This window comes from Nycticebus coucang, chromosome 11 (genome assembly GCF_027406575.1).
Source record: "Nycticebus coucang isolate mNycCou1 chromosome 11, mNycCou1.pri, whole genome shotgun sequence".
Lineage (NCBI taxonomy): Eukaryota > Metazoa > Chordata > Mammalia > Primates > Lorisidae > Nycticebus > Nycticebus coucang.
This window is the reverse complement of record NC_069790.1, coordinates 56,186,330-56,206,233: the sequence shown is the minus strand read 5'-3', so window position 1 is coordinate 56,206,233 and position 19,904 is coordinate 56,186,330. Positions and strand designations below refer to the sequence as shown.

General features: G+C 38.9%; 1 protein-coding gene across 11 annotated transcripts in view; it reads left to right on the top strand.

The window, feature by feature from the left end:
* The first annotated feature begins 3,726 nt into the window (after window positions 1–3,726).
* PPP1R9A (protein phosphatase 1 regulatory subunit 9A) overlaps window positions 3,727–19,904 on the top strand; it is a 320,283-nt gene continuing 304,105 nt past the window's right edge. For 6 of the 11 annotated variants that reach the window (XM_053553451.1, XM_053553456.1, XM_053553449.1 and 3 more), the window contains exons 1-2: window positions 4,514–4,709; window positions 6,019–7,631. In XM_053553451.1, the coding sequence (XP_053409426.1) occupies window positions 6,243–7,631 (1,389 nt within the window). In that variant the 5' untranslated portion in view covers window positions 4,514–4,709; window positions 6,019–6,242. Of the gene's footprint in view, window positions 3,795–4,188; window positions 4,248–4,513; window positions 4,710–6,018; window positions 7,632–19,904 lie in introns of those variants that run through there. The other 5 variants (XM_053553455.1, XM_053553454.1, XM_053553450.1 and 2 more) reach the window with 2 other exon arrangements.

Sequence of the window (19,904 nt, the reverse complement as noted above, 5' to 3'; positions counted from 1 at the left end):
ATTTAATTTCCTTCCCTTTAAAGCTACACCAGGTCAAATTTACATTCCTGGCAGAGACAGTGTCTTGTTTTTATTTTTGAACCTATCCTATTTAAGCCTCTTTTAAAATTTTAGTTCATATCAATTCAATTTCATCTCGCATTAATATGTTTATTTCTATTCTCAGTAGTGTAAAATATAAATTTAATTTCCTTTGAGGACACAGCTAGGTATTTACTTGCTTTTAACAGTCCACTTGTTTCTGTATTCATAAACTAAATATTAGATTATATTTCAGATTATTATTTTCTTCTTTCAAAATTCAGTATGAAGAATAAGACCTGATGCAGTGGTTCCCATCTGTAATTGTTACACTTTGGAAGGCCAAGTGGGAGGATTTCTTAAAGCCTGATTTCTTTGAGATCAGTCTGGGCAACATAGTGAGATCCTGTCTCTACAGAAAATAAAAAATATTTTAAAAACTTTTTGAGAAACATGGAAAACAAAGAGCATATTGTCTTTTTGCATAGGCACATACCAGCATGGTGTCCATATTTTTTCTTTAATTTTTTAAGTTAAATTTTTTTTTTTTTTTTTTTTTTGTAGAGACAGAGTCTCACTTTATCACCCTTGGTAGAGTGCCATGGTGTAACACAGCTCACAGCAACCTCCAACTCCTGGGCTTAGGTGATTCCTCTGCCTCAGCCTCCCGAGTAGCTGGGACTACAGGCACCCACCACAATACCCAGCTATTTTTTTGTTGAAGTTTGGCCGGGGCCGGGTTTGAACCCACCACCCTCAGTATATGGGGCTAGTGCCCTAACCACTGAGCCACAGGTGCCACCCAAATTTTTCAAACTTTTAAAGAGGATACTTGTTCATTATTCATCCAATTTAGAAATTCAATGGTGTACAAACATGTGAGGCACTATGATATACTTAGATTTTTACCCTTAGAGATAGTTACTTTAAAAGCTGGACCTTTAAGAAAACTGAATATCAACATTCAAGACTGAAATCAACAAATAACTCTGTGATATTTACAAATATGAAATAAACATTTATAACTAAACTTTTGGTACACAAGCTGCTTCAACACTATGAAAACATTTTTCTTTCTGTATTGGTAAGGAAACAGTGGTATGAATAAAATATCCTTTTACACTAAAATTATATGTAAAATTATCTACAGGAGCTGATCTTCTATTGACCTTTGCCTTCTTCCAGAAGAAGTTAGTCTAGAGACTTTTAAGATTGTTCTATTCTTTTCTCTCCCTTTATAAACTTCTGTTAACATACACCCAGCCAAGTGCCTTCCTGCTATAAAATTAAGATGTGTTGCTATAAATTAAGGTGTCTTGATGCAGGCTGAGTTAAGCTTAATTTCACAGTTGCACTAGAAAATAATTTAATTCTTGAACAGTTGCTTACGATATCCATTATAACTTAGAAAATATATCAAGAAAACCCCTAGAACGATGAAGAACACATTTTCAAGTTTTGTTTACCCACCAATTTTGTGGTCTGTTATTACTCATAATTTTGGTTGTAAAGTGAATGAACGTAACAGCCCTCAATATTGTACATGATTTATGAAAGGTTGAGAAACCATGTATGGAAATTGAGAACACCCTACTTCAAATACATTTTGGATACTTTGCATGTCAATACCAAAGTTCACTTTTCATGCTCCCAAATAGCCCTTAACCCTTCCCGTTTGGAACATATAAAATTTATGGTTATTAGTGGTCTAATAAACTAAGTTAACACTTATAAAATCAATATAGGTATAATTCTCCTATTTCATATAAGTACAAATGTGGTCTAGAACAGCACTGTTCTATAGCAGTTTCTGTGATGTAAATGTTCTGCGTCTATATTGTCCAAAAGGGTAAACATTAGCGACATGGCGCTATCTAGCTTTTCACTGTGGCTGTGTGACTAAGGTCCTGAATTTTAAATTGTATTTAATATTAATTAATATCAAGTTAAATGGTCACATGCATTGCATTAGCAACAATTCAGGTAGATCCTTCAAACATTCAGATGAGTGGTAGAACTGGGCAAACCAGGAATCTCAAATTCTCAGCATTGTATTTTTAGAACTCCGTCATTCTTTCAGTATGAATTTTTCCAGAAATTTCACATTTTCAAAAAATAAAACCCGAACCAATCAAATTCTTTAGGCTGCTCTTCTGCATGAATCATCTTTTTGCAAAGAAGTGTAAGACTGATTCTATTGCCAACTCTGCCCCCTCTTTTACAGACAGAACTCAGTGATTAGATTCCACATTTATTTAGTTTATTCTCCTGAAAAACCTGGTTTCCATACTGCAAATAAATGACAGGAACTTTTCCACTAGATTATCCCAGACAGCACAAATGTCCTTCCAGAAGTGGAGACTGGAACCCCAGCCCCCTCACATTGCCTGCTACATCTGTTTATGCTTACAGAAGTGACATCCACGTCGTAGACAGAGAATGCCAATTTCTTGGGAAAGGACCCAGAATTTGGTGATGCTTGAAGAAAAAAAAATACTTCACTCTTTAAAATTAAAAAAAAAAAGATGGAATTTGAATAGCTACAAAATACTTTCGAAATTGAACGATTTTGCTCCCAGAGTATATAGATTCTGTGTACAAACATGCTTGGGTTCATACTCAGCCATAATAATTTATTAACTAATAAAGTTGCGAGTAAGTTAACAACACCTAAACTCGGGTTTCCAATCAGTGAAATTGGGACAATAATAGTTTTTTTGGGGAACTTGTGAAACACTTTCAAATGAGCAAAAGGTTGTCCTTTCAATGGAATGCTGGATATTATCTCCAGGACTCTGGAGTGTTAAGATTCTACAGAAGTTTGCACCTTTCACTGCCTTTCCCTGGTTTATTTTACTACTCGGTAAGCTGTAGAAGTTTATGGGAATGTAAATGATTCTTATCTATAGATATGCAGACTTATTTTGTACTTTCGGGAGACAATTGGTTCCCACCCTGTAAAACAGGTAATTCTAAAGGTTTCACCCTAAAGCTTGTTTCCTGATTTCCTGTACGTGTCTTTTCTTTACCTTCTCATTTGAAGGGGTTGCAGTGTCTTGCTGGTTCCCAACCTAATTAGTCAAGTAAAAATTTTGACCCCTGTTCATTTTATATTCCTGTGAGAGTTATGTTTTACTTTCTTAAAAAATTACTCTTTAAGAGTTTCCACTTCATTGGCTTTTGGGGAGAATTGATTTAAAAGGTCTGCATTGACAGTCAAGATCAGTTTTATATTTTGCAGTAAACGCTGTAACTGTATTTCCTGTATTTTGGGGTGGAAGAGGGAGTGCTGAGCGCTTATAAAAGGGCAGGGGTCTGAAACACCCTTCTTAGATAGCGAAGTCAGAAGACTTCCTCATTCCTTTCCTCTTGGCAGTAGGAACTTGAGGTCAAGGTGAATCATAAGGGCCAAGCCTACTTTGCTTAGGTGGAGTCCACACCAGACTTGGGCCTAAATCTTGGATTTCAAGGCCGTAAGAGTGGCCAGGAGTTTGGATGCCTTGGGGGCACGGTGTTAACTGCAGACTGCTTGAGGTCCTCTGCTGGACCAGAACCCAGTTCCCGAACCAACACCCACCCGAACAGGGAGGCGGCCTTGCCCCAGGCCGGAGAGGCCCCTCGCCCACGATCGAGGGGGTGGGGCGGCCTCGCTTCGGGCCGGTGCTTTTCGCCCTTTCTTGGCCGCCAGAGGCTCCCTCTCTCTCCCTCTCCTGGGATTTTGCTGCCGGGCTCCCTCTCTCTCTGCGGCCCTAGAGTTAATCCCATCAGCCGAGGTGAGGCACCTGTTACCCCTGGCCTTCCTCACCCCCGCGGCCGCCCTCCATTACACCCCGGCTTCCTCGGCCTGCCAAACGGCCCGGCGCGGTGGCCGCACGTGGGCCAAGCCCCCTCCCCGGCCCGCACCCCTCGCCCCAGGCCGGCCGGAGTGTGAGAGCGCGTAGCTGCCCGGGCCGCCGCCCGCCCGCAATGGCGTTGGGGAGCGCGGCGCGCCTCCCAGGGCCTCCCGGCGCGGGCAGGGCGCGCGTGGGGGCCGGAGCGCGAGTGGAAGCGGCCGCCGCAGCCGCCCTCGGCGCGGCGCCGTGAAGAGCGGGCGGCCGGCGGGCCGGCGCGGAGCCGAGCCGCGGCGGCCACCGCGGGGCGGGCGGGCTGGCGGGCGGGGGGCGCCTGGAGGAGGGGGTGGGAGCCGCGGCGGCTCGACCCTCCCCGTCCGCGGCGCTCCCGCTCGGGTAAGGGGGAGGCTGTGCGCAGGGCGGCGAGTTGGGGAGGGTGCAGATGAGCAGAGAAATCGGCATGTACAAAGGCTGAGTTGCAGGCTGGGGGTGGGGGCGGCTCGTGGTGGAGGAGCGCTAGGTTGAAGATCGGAGGCATTATCAGTGGGATCTATTGTTTCCTGGCACATTGGGAGGAAAAACAAAGGGATTTATTATCATTACCCTGTAATTTTTTTCCTCTCGCTCTCTTTTTTTTTTGAAATGTGGCCAGGGAGCTCCTCTCTCCCGGTGCCACACTGGGATCCGCCTGGCAGCCTCCGGGAGCCGCAGCCAATGTGTTAGGACTTAGGTGCTTCTTGGCACAAAGCTAGACTGCGACCTCCTACCATAACGCTTGGCGTCACCTGCTCTCCCAGCCCTGCCCCAGGGCCGAGGGATTGCGTCCCGAACCGGGCTTGGGAATCGGCTGCCTCTCAAGTTGGTGTTATTTATGTTTGTCTTTTGTGAGGGCAGGTTTTGAATCCCCCGGCGGCCCCAGCGCCCCCGCCCCCGCCCTCCCGGGCTCTAATGGGCGGGGGAGGGAATGGGGGTGGGGGGGTGAGGGGAGGGTGTTTATGACTTTAAAAAAATGTCGGGAAAAGGAGATTGTCGATGCTTTATAAAGAAAAAAAAGAAAAAAAAAAAAGAAAAAACCAGGCACCACACTCTGAAGCCTTTCTTGTTTGTCTGCATGGACCATGCATGCGTGCTGGGCCAGGAGCTGAGTTTGGAGAGATTTAGTGAAAGTGTGTGATTCCTCAGCTGATTGTGCGTGAGGGTGATGTGGCTCAGTCTAATATCAAAACAAAACAGAAACAAAATGAGAAATCTCTACAACTGCATTGTCTGCTGCTCAGCATATCTTGAAGTATTAGATTGCTGGCATATTGATATCAAATCCAGCTGTGGGCTAAAGGAGACCAGCAAGCATGCATTGTGTTGCGTTTTGAGCTTGTAGTAAGTTAGAGGCAAGAAAGAATAAACAAATCAGGGCTGTGAAAAGAGGTGTCACGGTGTATTTGCTTTCTGATCGTCACATTCCTATGCATTTATTCCCGTGATAGTCTACATTCCACGCCACGCCATCATTCATAATATCCACTGTCAGGAAACTTCCTAATATTTGAGATAACTGAACTTAGAGTGAAACTTAGAGCCATTCAAGAACTTTTTTCTCTTTGTTTTGGTCTTAAATTGCCCTGGTGTTGCTTTGGAGGTGCTCTAGATGAGAACATTGTACTAGAAAAAGTGAAATCAGCATCTGTAGGTATGTGGTGGAGTCTGTAAACGTGGATTGCAAACTTTTGATTGTACTTAAAAAGAATAAATTTAACCTGATTGTGGAGAAACCCACATTAAGTTGATTTTCTGGACAATTTGATGGTTTTTTAAAGATCAATGAACTGCTGGTTTCCTTTACAGGCATTTACAAAAGTAATGAAAACTTGGGCTAAAGTATTGCTTTGTGTGTACTTACCTGCAGCTTGTATTTGTGAATAAGTGTGTGTGTGTGTGTGCGTGAGAGAGTTTGGTAGGGGTTTCCAAATTGTGTCTGAAACATTTTGTTACCAAAGACCAATCCGAATAGTAACTTTTAACTTCTTGACTTTTAACTTCCCATTTCAATCAGTAATTTCTTATGTTTGATGTGTAGCTAAACCACTTGGAAAATAAAGTGTATATTAGTTGACTAAACATAAATTCAAATAAGTAAATGAATTCAGAAATTCATTCTTTTCTATTACAGATGAACCTCTAGTCTTGCTTTGAAAAAGGCACTTTGTGTAACTCTTGACTGTGAATAATTTCCTAATACACCTGTTGGGACGATCACTGACAGAGTATACCATTTGAGAGGTACTTTTCTTGACCAAATACTGGTGATTAGAGAAGAGAGGTATTTTTGTTTTTGTTTTTGTTTTTTTTTTCTCTGATCATTATGAACATTGGCTTTTCAATTCTGAAGTAAAAATGTTGAAAACTGAGTCTTCAGGTGAACGCACCACTCTCAGAAGTGCCTCTCCTCACAGGAATGCATATAGAACTGAGTTCCAGGCACTGAAAAGTACCTTTGACAAGCCCAAGTCAGATGGGGAACAAAAATCAAAAGAAGGTGAGGGCTCCCAGCAGAGCAGGGGGAGGAAATATGGCTCTAATGTCAACAGAATTAAAAACCTATTTATGCAGATGGGTATGGAACCCAGTGAGAATGCTGCAGTTATTGCCAAAACAAGGGGGAAAGGTGGACATTCATCTCCTCAGAGAAGAATGAAGCCCAAAGAATTTCTGGAGAAAACAGATGGCTCTGTCGTTAAGTTGGAGTCCTCTGTTTCTGAACGAATTAGTAGATTTGACACAATGTACGATGGCCCTTCATATTCTAAGTTCACTGAGACTCGGAAAATGTTTGAGAGAAGTGTGCATGAGTCAGTTCAAAACAACCGCCATTCCCCAAAAAAGGAGAAAGCTGGGGGGAGTGAACCTCAGGATGATTGGGGAGGTTCCAAGTCCAATAGAGGCAGTACTGATTCCTTGGACAGCCTTAGCTCCCGGACTGAGGCTGTCTCCCCAACGGTGAGTCAACTGAGTGCAGTATTTGAGAACACTGATTCCTCCAGTGCCATCATTTCTGAGAAAGCTGATAACAGTGAATACTCAGTGACTGGGCATTATCCTCTGAATTTACCATCTGTTACTGTTACAAATCTCGACACCTTTGGCCACCTTAAGGATTCTAATTCTTGGTCTCCTTCAAGCAAACAAGGTGTTGATACAGAGGATCCTCAGAAGAGTAATACAACTCCAGTACCAGAAGCTGATTCGAAAAGTACCTCTCCAGCTTTGATACCTACCGAAGAGATCCAGCAGAGCAAGGAAGCCGAGGACTCCACATCTAACCAGGAGACTCCTGGCAGAACCGATAGTCCTGAAGAACCTTGTGCTGAAAATAAGACAATGCCAAAATCTGCAATCCTTTCACCACAGAGCAAATCTGGAGAAGATGCTAAAGCTAATTTGGTTGGGAGAGAGGCAGCAAGGCAACAGAGGAAAGAATTTGCAGGTGGTGATTACCTCTCTCCCGATGCTTCTGTATCCAGTTGTGGGATAGAAACACCTGAAGATTCAAGTAATTTTGAGAGTTCCCATGTGTACATGCACAGTGACTATAATGTGTATAGGGTGAGATCCAGGTATAATTCCGACTGGGGAGAGACAGGGACTGAACAGGGCGAGGAGGAAGATAGTGATGAGAACTATTACTTTCAGCCTGATATGGAATACTCAGAAATTGTTGGGTTGCCAGAAGAAGACGAAATCCCACCAAATAGGAAAATTAAGTTTAGTAGTGCTCCTATTAAGGTAAGTATGTTTTCTTAGTTTGTTTTCTGAGTTTGTGTTTGGCATTGGGGCCTAACTGTTTGCAGAATGGATTTGACACCAACTAGAAGTTTTTGTGAGGAATTCAAGATTGTTGATAATATACCTGTTGTCAGGTGATTTTAAAAGTCTGGAGTTTGAGAAATACCAATTAACATTTCTTAAGATGCTTTATAATGGCATCAGCCAGGAAAGAGTATTATTAGAGTTGGACAAGTCTGGGGATTGTGAGATACATTCTAATGGACTCGAGTCTGAATAATGTGGCCACTGAAAACCAGGAGTGTTACTTTGAAATGTAGTTATTTTAACTAGTTTTCCCTAAAATTACCTATGCATAGTAACATATTTTATGAATCTACACCCTGTAGATAAGAAGTGTACTGTACAGTGGGAGAGCAATGATAACTTTGAAATAATATTCTCTGCTTACTTGCTTAAAAAATCTGAGTTATTCCTTACTTAAGTGTAAGTGGATTGTAGGAATGTTGGAACTTTTTTTTTTTTTTGCTACTAGTACTTGGTGGTAAAAATCTGATTTGTGGAAATATATTAGCTGACTTAAATACTTGGAAAAGCTTTCACTGTAAACAGCTTTGAGTTCAGAATCTTATGTAGCTTTAAAATGAAATTTCGTGAAAGGGAATAACATTGATTTGCCATTCATGGATTTATTTTTACCTCTGAAAAGCTGGATACATGCCAGTTGAATTCAGATGCTCTATTCTAATGAGTTCACTTAGTTAACATTTGGTATAGAAGAATAGCACAAAGTACATCAGCAGTGGGTGGTGGAACATTATTAGCTTATTAGCGGATAATGGCTGGAGGGGCAGGAGGTGGTTGGTTGAGTATCACCATCTCCTGGAGCGCTTTTTCAAAGCGTTCTTGCCCACTAGCTTAGTCCTAAGGTTCTGACTTGCTCTCCTTAGGGAATCTGGGAGGTTATGGTGGCAGAATGTGTAGTCTGAAATACCCTTCTGGGGGCTTTTAGCTTACATGGTGTGTATATATGATAGATTTGGAATTTAATATATTTTTGTAAATTTTCCCCTCAAAGTCTAAAATCACTCCCTAATGTTATTTCCCTTTTCCGAACTTCCAAATAGATCATTTACATGGAAATTCAAAGAGAAATCTGACATGCTTTCGTTATAAAATAGTATTTTGAAATTAAGTTACAATCTATGAAATTATTTACAGGTGTTGGCATGCAAACTTTGATTTTACTAGTGTAAGGCAGAAGTTCTGGATCAGAATAGACCAAGTCGAGGTAAACTGTGTTAAAATCAACCTGCAGATAGGAATCTAGTTGGAAAATGAGCTAAGTTTCTTTGCGATGCTTCACCACCTTGCTTTAGTATTCGCTCCTTCCCCTGCCTGCCTTCCCCACTCCCAAACCCCCAACTCTGGGCACTGTCATGAAAGGTGCCTTTGCCTCAAGCTGTTCAGTGAGCTCCTAAATTTTACCATTCCTGTCCCCTTTGAACATCATCTTTCTACCCCTTAGGAAGAAAGCAGTAAGATTAAATCATTTCACACTGAGCAAGGCAGGAATAACAGAAATGGACTCTTCAAGGAGTTTGTTAAACCCAGGGACTGACTTTTTAATAGGGGAATAGCAGCTTATGAAAATTCATCAAGTAGAACCCTACCCACTTAACTAAATGGGCAGCAGCCTTGTATTTGGGTCCTGTGCTGAAAAAAACCTAAGTGCGAAGTGGTAGGTTTAATGGATTGTAAAGGACTTATTATCATTGAAATATGTCTGTTTATCTGTGAACAAACCAGCTTTTTTGTGTGTGACATTTTGAAATTCAAGTGATTTTTGCTACTATTGTTTACAACAATAAGCATTTTGCTTTTTAATTTTCATATAATAGACTGAATTTCTTATAGCAAAGAATGAAAATAAATTATCTCCATGTAAGTTTAACACATTTCATCAAGATTTTAGATCAAGCATAAGATTTGTGAAACAAAGATAATGTATGTCTTTTTATTGGGCAGTTAACAGGACTGGTTGGAGTGGATTAAGTTTGCAAACAGAAGATTCATTCTTAGCCCTTTGTAATGAATAAGACAATTATCCCTTTTTGTTGTTTCCATTGTTTAACATGCTAGTGGATTCACTTGGAAAATTTTTGAGAGCTGCTTTCTACTGGTGAGGGCAGTGGTAATGTTAGGGTTATTCTCTAATTAAGCTTTTATGCCTCAGAAGGTGGTAATAACTAATTATTAGCATTTATCGAAGGCTTATCATGTGTGGTGTCTCATGTTGTTAGGTGCAGAAGACACAAAATCTATAAGGTACCCTTTTCCTCTGAGCTTGTAGAGTTAATTCTTAAATATATTGTATTTAAAACACAGTGTCAAAAACTGTGCCAAAATATCTAATCCTTTAACCATCTTGGCTGTACTAAATAATGTAGTATGAAAGGGATTTCATAGGTTATTTGGAAAGAAATACACACAACTATTCCCTATTTTTGCTTCTTTAGTCTTTTCATAAAGTTTCATTTATGCAATGGGAAGTTGTGATGCCCAAGCTAAAGTTTTTCCTTTGAAATTTAAATATACTTCCTCTTTTAGAAGCAATAGAGAACATATTCCTTACAGAAATGATTTTTAGAACTTTTACATTCTTTTCCTGGTATTCTCACTTTATTCTCTACTAGGTTAAATATTCCTAGGACCTTTATTCTTTTGTTGTAGATTCTGTTTATGATTTGTGTGTGTGTGTGTGTGTGTGTGTGTGTGTGTGTGTGAGATGTTGTTCTCAGTATCTAGTTCAGTTCTTTTTATGGCTCTTTTAAAAACCTATTTCCCTTAGCTGTCTTAAATCTGGCCTTAGAAAAACTTCAAAACAGTAGTTGATCTTCCTGCGTAGCATAATCCTTGTACTTGTTAGTGAATTTAAAAAATTGTTGGATGTGTTGTTGATCAGCCGTTCGTGTAGCTTTCCTATCTTTCATGGGTCAGTTATTTATGTTGGATAGGTTGCTGTGTTTTATAGGGCGGTGGAATATTAGAATGAGATTCATAATAATATAAAATCCAACTTTGAGATGTAGAATGTTATGACTTGCTAATTTGAGATGTGGAATTATGTCTTCATTCTCTGGAATTTCTCAAAACTAAGGGGTTAAAATAAAGTAAATTTATCGGAAATGAATCAAAGATAGAAAGGGTGACACTTTTCATTTTTTTCTATTAATTAAGAACATTTACGGAGTCCCTCATATAGTCAGGGAAAAATGGGAATATAGTAAATACTTAAAATAACTGGTGCTGACCGAGTCAGGAACTGCTGGTAGGTGGGAATTATACAGCCCATTAAGGAAGCTTCTCAGGCTGCTCTGCTCAACTCTGTTCTCTGATGACCTTTCTAAGGTCAGTGCAATCTCATTAGGGAAGTCTTAACCCTTTCTCTGTTTCTGGTAGCCTTATGCCCTTTGGATGGGTATTCTTGAAACAGCATATCTGAAAAGAGGGATTTCCCTAGCTTCCAGCAAGGCGATTGCAGAGTTAATGTTAAGGTGCCTTGCGCTATACCTTGTTTTCTCTAACTGTATGGAGCTTTACAGGATTAGAGTTTAAAGAATCAGCCAGGGCAGCAATGCTTCTTTAAAACCTAACTTGATAGTTGTTGACAATGGAGCTCCTTGTGTGCTCTCCCCCTTTTTGGGCTCTGAGTTACTGTCAGGGGGCACATGAAGCCTTTTGTTCAGGATAGTATTCAGAGAATAGTTCTCCAGAGATCCAACTTTTTGTCTTTGAGGAGGCTTCTCTTTCTTTTAAACAGTTTTGTCTGTGCCTCTTAAATTTTAATATGCGTATGAATCACTTGGGGCCCTTGTTAACATGCAGATTCAGATTCAGGAGGTACTCTGTGGGAAATGTGGGAAATGACCTACTGTGGTGCAGTGGTTAGCCTTCCAAGCACAACTCAGAGGTTGGGGAATGGAAGTGCTTGTGATCAAATTGCAGTGCTTGAACCACAGGATTTATTCAGTCAATTTAAAACACAAATCCAGAGCAAGAGAAAAGCCATAGAGTATAAGGTGCGGACCAGGTTGGCAGGGGCACAGTACCTGCAAGCTGTCTCTTTCACATCTGCCAGTGCCACTTATGATGTCGTTTTGAGTTGGTATTTGAGCCACGACTCCATCCACTAACAATGTTCTTGGTCAAAGATGTATACTGGCTCTATTGAAGATGGGGGGACTAGCACATCTTGGTACCACTGTAATTTTTCTAGTGTGCCTGCTGATGAGCAGAGGACCCTCAGTGGGTAGCTGACATGGAGGAAACCCAGCTGTCAGTCCAGAAATGGCATATGATGGCTTGGTCTTTTCATCCCTTTCTTTATAAGAAACCTCATTTGTGGCTATTGTTGTTGTTGTTGGTTTTTTTTAAGAGATAGTGTCTTGCTGTGTTGCCCAAGCCTGTAACCTGCTCTTGAACTTGAACTCCTAGCCTCAAGGGATTCTCCTGCTTTGGCCTTGCAAAGTGCTGAGATTACAGGTGTGAACCACTGTGCCCAGCAGTAAACCTCAGTTGTTTTAAATAAATAATTTCTATTTATTCCGTTGTCATATTTTACAGGCTGCTAACTTATTTCTTAACACATTTTTTGAATTCTGCCTTCCTTTTCTCCTCAGCTTGCACTGTCATTATCAATACTTAACGCAGGCTGTGAGTACTCTCTATCTCACAAGCTATTAGTTTATTCACTATGGTAATCACTTAGGAGTTTCACCACATTTGTTTTCTTTGCCTGTCTAACAGAAATTAATATTCGCAAATAATATAGCAAATTCATGTAACAGTACCTCTGGAGTGGGACCTGAGACTTTTCACTTTTAACAAGCTTTTAGGTTGTGCTGATGCCACTGACCAAGAGATCACTCTTTGGAATATGTATTTGAAGTACATTTCAGAATTGGTGACTTCTGAAAGGGGCTGGCCATAAAATATTGGAGAAGCTCAGCGGTAATCTTTTTTTTTTTTTTGAGACAGAGTCGCATGATGTTGCCCTGGGTAGGATGCCATGGTGTCACAGCTCACAGCAACCCCTAACACCTGGGCTAAGTAATTCTTTTGCCTCAGCCTCCCAAGTAGCTGGGTCTACAAGCACCTGCCACAATGCCTGGCTGTTTTTTGTTGCAGTTGTCATTGCTTTTGTTTGACAGGCCTGGGCTTGGTTCAAACCTGCCAGCCCCCGTGTATGTGGCCAGCGCCATAACCAGTGAGCTATGGGTGGCGAGCCCAAGGTTGTATGATCTTGTAAAGTGCATGAGGCACACTGTTTCTGGATACTAGATTATGATCCCTAATTCACAAGGAGTTTAGGTCATTAAAAAGTCACATTCTAGGCTCTTCATGTGGTCTGAGTTTTTAATTATAAAATGATGGGAGGGGGAAGTTCTTGATAGACTCAGAAATTACATTTCTTTCATTCTTTTGGAGGTATAAATTAATAAACTTTTATAGAGAGTATAAACATTATCATCTTATTTAACTTGCTTTTATTTGGATAACTTTGCTGGTATAACATTTAAACTTGATTTCCTTTTACATTTTGATACCTTATAACCTATGTTTCATAACCAGGTAAGTGAAATGTGGCAAATATTTTAATGTGCTGTGTAAAATCAGATACTGATTATTTATTGAATGATCCCTTTTCCTGAAATCCAAGGGTATATTACTATGCTTTTTTCCACTGAATAATCATAATTTAGTGTTTATAAAGGGATTCTTTTCTACTGTAAATTATTCCAAACGTTTGCTGGCATTTATTAGTAACAGAAAGGTATAAAGTTTCTTGCTTTTCAGATCATACATAGTATTTTGACTTTCCTTCACACTTCTCACGAATGACATTAATTGTTGGGTTCGTGCATTTTAAAAATAAGATGCTAAATGTGGAGGAAAATAACTTTCTGTTCTGTTATCTATACCCATCAGAAGTAATTTGATATAAATGTCATTTGCATTAGATTTTTTTCTAACCCGTTCTTCACCACTCAAAAAGGAAAGAGGTTTAGAAATTTTTGTAGTGAAATACAATTAGATGTAGGATCAATTTTGAATAAACCGGACAAACATTGCTGTATTAAATTCTGAAAGTAATATTTGGTTTTTGTGCTATTATCCAATTTATTTGTGGTTTTTGCTTTATTTTCCATGCTCTTTCATTTCGGACCTGTTTTATTTTTGTTCTTTTGCTTCATTATATTCGGCAATTCTTATTTTGAAAAGGAAGAAAACTCTTCTAGTTGTGCTTTCTGGTTTTTCTTCCTGGTCACTTTTTAAATTTTCTCCTAGTTAATAATTTCTTCTCTTTAGTTTGTGACATAGAAATTTAGAGACAAAAAATACTTAAAGGTAATCTAATGTAATTTCCCAGTCACTTCAGGAAGCCCTTCAATAACATGTTGCTGACAGATGATCTCCCAGCTTCTGCTTGAATAATTCTGTTTGTGGGAAGTTTATTATTTTGAAAGGTAAAAGGAACATCAGGAGGGGTGTGTTGGTGTGCACATGTGTGTGTGCGGGCATATTCTATTTATTTACTTTTAATTTGCAGTTTCTTATTGAGATAAAATTCAAATAACATAAAATTCATCATTTTAAAGTGCACAATTCAGTGTGTTTCGGTATATTTACAATGTTGTGCAACTGTCACTTTTATCTAATTCTAGAACATTTCTGTCATCCCAGAGAGAAACCCTGTGCCTGCTGGCAGCCATCCCCAATTCCCCTTCCTCCTCCCACCCTCAGGCAAGTAGTCATCTAATTTCCGACTCTGTGGATTTGCCTCTTCTGGGCATTTCATGTAAATGGAATCAAAAGCATGTTTTTTTAAAATGTAGCAGATACACTGAGGATGGTTTGGGTTATGTTAAATTTAGGATACTAGGAGGATAGCAGGTTACTGGAACGTCTAGAGAGCAAGAGCAAAAGAGTTTTCTCCTGAATGGTGACGTGGTCTAATTAAATGGCACGAAGTGGGAGCAACAAATGTCGCCTGCCCTTTTACTTGTTTATAGAGAGGAAGAGGACCTGAAGCAGAGCAGACAGCAGGATCTGAGAAGGGAAGAGGAGATTTGTAGCTGAGAAAGAATAGGTTTATGTTTCTAAGAGGGTGGTGGAATCGGCTTCCTTATTTGGGATGCCACACTTCCCTTAATCTAAAGTTGCTATTGATGAGATGGGAGTGGTGATTGCACACAGGATTTCTTTAAAGGCACAAGTGGCATTAATGTTGATTTTTCATCTTTTCATCCGTCTTTTTTCAAATCAATGGATATTTGTCCTTTTCTACGGATTTGATGCTTATTTCTATCCTGTTGCTCTTATATTATTGTTTTCATTATTCTTTTGTGTTGATTGGAATTGTTATGGAAAAACTTCACTCTCTATTTTAAAAGTTTTCCTCCTTCAGTATTTCAATATAGATTTCATATACTGATTTGCTATTATCTGTACTAAAACCTTCTGTAAGATGAGTGGAGAAAGGTGTTTATTTAGCTTGCACACTGTCTTTATAACTTTTTTTTTTTTTTGAGACAGAGCCTCAAGCTGTTGCCCTGGGTAGAGTGCTGTGGCATCACAGCTCACAGCAACGTCCAACTCCTGGGCTCAAGCGAGTCTCCTGTCTCTGCCTCCCAAGTAGCAGGGACTACAGGCACCCGCCACTATGCCCAGCTGTTTTTTTGGTTGCAGCTGTCATTGTTGTTTGGTGGCCCGGGATTCGAACCCGCCAGCTCAGGTGTAGCCTTAACCACTTGAGCCACAGGCGCCAAGCCTGTCTTTATAACTATTAAATATTATCAACTGGTAATAACAGTAACACCAGGAGTTACTTGATATTCTGTAAACTGGACGAATCTCCTCTTTAGGCCTTGGATTTATTACGTGTAATTGAGGCTATCTTATTTATAATTTATCACTAGATTGCTTCTCAGTTTTAACATCTTGAATTTTCTGATGATCTCTTACACATATTTGTGCTGCACTAAATTCATGAATACATATTTGTGCTATTATTTCAAAGAGAACATTTTGGACATCTTTTGTTGAAGTATGAAAATGAAGAATTTATCTTAAATTTCTTTTAGAGTGTTATTTGTGCTATAGATATAGTAAAAATCTTTAGAATGGTTAAAATATTAAATCCAAGGGAGTGCATTTTTATGGAGTGGATTTTTAGGGCAACTTAACTTTTAAAAGTATGGCGTGAACTATATATTAAAACACTCTGCTGAGGAAACTAAGAATAAAGAAAGAAATGTTTTATAATACAGTTGCTGACATATTAATTGCTTCACTCACTTTGCTCTGGAAATAGCTTCATAGCGCAGTTCAACATGATTGAAATATTGATAATTTTTTGTAGAATTCCCAATTTTCAGCCTAACTTGCTCTTTCTTGTGCATTTATCCTTACAAAGAGGACAATGAAATACAGTATAAAGAAACCTGGAAATTTTGTATTTTAGGAGAAGGACAATTTTATACTTGGTTTATTTAATCTATATCATTGATATTTTAAAAATATGTTTGCGGAGTTAAAACTGTTCCTATATGTTTATGGTTGATGATAAGTGGTTTTAAATGAAATTGCTCACAAACATAAATCAGATAATGAATTTTATGTTGGAGAAAGCTAATCTGCCAAATTATTTTTCATACGAGTTGAAATTTATTGGGCTAGATTGGAACACATAGTGGTCGGTAAGGGTCAGAAAGGTAAACAAAGTCATGACCATGAAAGTTTCTTTCCAGGAGTGACCAGGGAGAGGCTGCCAGAGTAGATCCATTATTACCTCTGTAAGTTGATCACCCAAGGGACTATAACAGGCTGGTCCACATACGGAGGTGGTCAGTGTAAGGAACTCCTGTACTGATAAGTACGTATGGAGCATGTCCAGTCTGTGAAAATGAGGTGAACTTAAGCAAGTACTCAATGTAAGGTGGTCAACTGTGGAGGTTCTCCTAGGTGTTGAGTCTATTATTGTTTAGTGAGGTGAACTTGACTTTTTTAACTACCTCAGATTTCTCCTCCAAAAAAATTTTTTTTTACTTCAACTCCTTTTTCAAATATATGTCAGTATAGAGAGTACATGGAGAGTACATTTGTACTGGAGAATTTGCCTAACCTTGAATAGAAAAGTTTTAAATAATACTCAGAGTCAGAGGTGCCTTCTGAGGCTTGTGAAGAGTTTTATTTCCACTGTAAGGGACCTCAGCAGAGGAGAGGGAAAAGCAGGTTTTTTGGAGAGTCTTAAAAGATCCACTTTTGAGTAAATGGTGGATTCTTTTACTAAGTGTTTCAGATAAAACAGATGTGCAAAATTGCTTCATAAAGGGAGAAAAAGGTAAATTCATACTTTTTGTTATTAATCATCTGATATAATATGTATTTTTTTTTTTTTAAAGAACTTGTTACTCAGGGAAGAGGCAGAACTTAACTGTAGGATGCTTGAATGTCATCCACCAATACCTAAAACGTGTTTATTTTTTATAGGTTTATGTTTTAGGTGGAATAATGTAGTAATTTAAATTGTGCATCAGGGTATTTATTATGTAATATTCTATGCCCAATGCACTTATGTGTCCTAGAAATTTTAAGATTGAGACCTGAGCACTAAAACAAACAAACATGTATGCAAGGTTTATGAAAAAGAATGGCTGGACCAGGAATGAAATTCTGTGATGCAGTAGGGAAAATAGAACTCAAGAATAATAATGTAGACCAGGTCTTCACTGACTTCTGATACATGTGGATTATATTCAATTAACATTAAAAGGCAGTGGTAACCCTATATACATTTTTTTCTCAGCACTTAAAATTATCTAATATTATTTGTTTAGGATAGATTCCTAAGAATAAATTTTTTTTTTTTTTGAGATCGAGTCTCACTTTGTCGCCCTGGGTAGAGTGTCGTGGCGTTATTGCTCACCGCAACTTCATACCCTTGGGCTCAAGCAATTTTCTTGTCTCAGCTTCCCAAGTAGTGGGACTATAGAGACTTGTCACAACGCCTGGCTATTTTTAGAGACAGAGACTAGCTCTTGCTCAGGCTGGGCTCGAACTCATGAGCTCAAGTAGCCCATCTGCCTTGGCCTCCCAGAGTGCTAGGATTATAGGTGTGAGCCACTGTGCCTGGCCTAAGAATGAAATTATTGGCTAAAATACTTTAGTGCCCTAAATATATACTGCTTGAATTATTGCTCGGAAAGTTTGAATTAGTTTATAATTAGCATTGCATTGTAATAGTTTTCTCACAATTCCTGCACCACTGTTAGTATTATTTACATGCTTAATAGTTTTTAGTTTATTAGGTGAAAATATCTCTTATAGTTTCTGTGTATTGCATTGATTTATAGGTGAGGTTGAAGATTTTCATATATTTATGTAGTTTTTTTTATATGAGTTCTGTCGTTTGAGGCTTTTTGGTCAACGATCGTTAAGTAAGGAGGATATCAAAGTGTCATTTATGTTGGTAGAAAGTTAAAGCAACTCACATGTTCAGTAAGAGGAAAATGGTTAAATTTGTTATAGATGCACATAGTGTAACAGGATAAAGCTGTATAATTCATGTTTTCTAAGATTATTTAAATATGAGAAACACTTTCTAATAAAAAGGCTGGTTAAATATTTAATATGAATCTCTGTCACACTTTTTATTTTAAATGTATGTGTTCCTGCATCGAGAACAAAGTTTGAAAGCAGGCACATGAAAATGTTAACTGTGGTTATGGCATCATCAGAGTTCACTGCAGCCTTGAACTCCTCCCACTTCAGCCTTGCAAATGACTGGGGCTACAAGCATACATTACCTTGAGACAGGGCTCCCTACGTTGATTAGGCTTGTTTTGAACTCCTGGCCTCAATTGGTCCTCCTTTTTCAGCCTCCTAAAGGCAGGGATTACAAGAGAGAGCCACCATGCCTGACTGTTAAGTGCATCTTTTTTAGCCTTTGGTAAAATTGATCCCACATTTGTAGCTAAGCTTGTAAGTATTATTGGGGGCCCGTCCAATTCATTTTTTTTTTTGTAATTTTATACATTTTTTAGCTTATCACCTTTTCTAGAACCAGTTTATTTTATAGAAGATTCTATTTATTTATTTATTTTTTTGAGACAGAGTCTCAAGCTGTTGCTCTGGATAGAGTGCTCTGGCGTCATAGCTCACAGCAACCTCCAACTCTGGTTCAAGCTATGTTCTTGCCTCAGTTTTTCTATTTTTTTTTTTTTTTTTTAGTAGAAATGGGTTCTTGCTTTTTGCTCAGGCTGTTCTTGAACCCATGAGCTCAAGCTACCACATCCTTGGCCTCCCAGTGTGCTAGATTACAGGCGTGAGCCACCGTGCCTGGCCAGGACCAGTTTATTTTAAATTATGATTGTGATATTTGTATAAACATGAGATATTTTGCTTGAGTTCAGCTATCATGTATGCAATATCATGATGTATCCCTTAAAATATGCTTTTAAACACTGGGTATACTGGATTTGTAGTGAAACATACTGTAATGAATAATACTAAAAATTATAAACAGTTGCTTAAAGAAAGCCTAACAGTTTTCCCATGAGAGTTCAGGTCTTTGTGATCTGTTAGATTACTGAGCCTCAGCAGGCTTCCTCTCTGTAAAATTGAGAGAGTGGAGATGTCAAGTTCAGCATTTTGCCTACCTCTAATCCTATGAAAAAACTTGCATATCCTCAGTTAAAAACAGGATTTTGAGTTTTGGGTCTCCACAGAGTCCTTTTGAATACATTTCCTGTTCTAAAACACCAGCCAATATGTAGTTTCCTGTTGTGCTTTCAGCTAATGTATTAGCTGAAAAGACATTCATTTGATGTATGATTAGACTATATGGTGGTATATGATATTTTTAGTTAGAGTCAAAGGGTCACTTATCCTCATGCATTAGTTTTCCATCTTTGAAAAGCTTTGGTAGTGTAGAAATGATGAGAAACATATTTTTGTTGGGCAGCCGAGTTTTCTGAAATTAGAAGTTCAAAGTACTGCTTCTGGTTTAATTAGATCAGCTGATTAATTTTATGGTTTTAAGCAATTTTGGAATTTTATAAGTTCTGGTGAAGTTCTAATTAAATTCCCTTACTCTATAATCTGGTGTTACATTATCATTTTTATTAGGTATACTTAAGCCTTACTATATAATGTAGCTGATAAATTTTATGCTAATAGAATTAGTACATTATGCAACACTGAGTATCT